General features: G+C 45.0%; 1 protein-coding gene across 1 annotated transcript; it reads right to left on the bottom strand.

Annotated features, from left to right (window-relative positions):
- Positions 1–17: 17 nt before the first annotated feature.
- On the bottom strand, positions 18–294 carry LOC104983057 (40S ribosomal protein S27-like). The gene has a single exon (XM_010832547.1). The coding sequence runs from the start codon at positions 280–282 to the stop codon at positions 28–30; it is 255 nt and encodes an 84-aa protein (XP_010830849.1). The 5' UTR covers positions 283–294; the 3' UTR covers positions 18–27.
- Positions 295–558: the final 264 nt, after the last annotated feature.

Below are 558 nucleotides of genomic sequence, written 5' to 3'. Positions count from 1 at the left end.
TCCCGTTCATCTTGATACAGGGTACTTTTAGTGCTGCTTCCGTCTGAAAGAGCATCCTTCTGTAAGCCTTTCTTTTCCTCCTGTAGGCTGGCAGAGGACAGTAGAGCAGCCAACACACAAGACTACTGTTTGTGCATGGCTAAAGACAGTGGTGATTTTATAGCATCCTGGGCATTTTACATCCATGAAATAGGAATTGGGGCTCTGCACCAGGCACTTCTTTTTGCATTTCCTCTTCTCCTCTTCTGGAGAGGGATGAAGAAGATCCTTTGCAAGAGGCATGTTCTCATGAGGAAGCCGTCACCGCTGGAAAGGGCTGTCTAGCGTTCTTATTGTTTATATTGATGTTAAGCCCTGGCACGGTGCCTGACACAAAGCTCTCAATAAACATTGCTTTATGTTATTAAAATGTTACTATTAGAGTCTACCAGCCATTCTGTGAGACTGTTTCCACCAGATTATTCATGGTTTTATTTTTTGTGTGATTAGGATGACAGAGGAAGGGAGAGTGGAGTGGCTTATTGCCTCTTGGGTGGCCTGGCTTCAGAGGGAGAGGAA

The sequence above is a fragment of the Bison bison genome, unplaced genomic scaffold, assembly GCF_000754665.1.
Source record: "Bison bison bison isolate TAMUID 2011002044 unplaced genomic scaffold, Bison_UMD1.0 scf7180017861109, whole genome shotgun sequence".
NCBI lineage: Eukaryota > Metazoa > Chordata > Mammalia > Artiodactyla > Bovidae > Bison > Bison bison.
Note: the sequence above shows the minus strand (reverse complement) of the source record. Positions and strands in the feature narration are given on the sequence as shown.

What these genes read in the sequence shown, in the direction of transcription:
- LOC104983057 (XM_010832547.1), bottom strand. Translation starts at nt 282, where the DNA reads ATGCCTCTTGCAAAGGATCTTCTTCATCCCTCTCCAGAAGAGGAGAAG.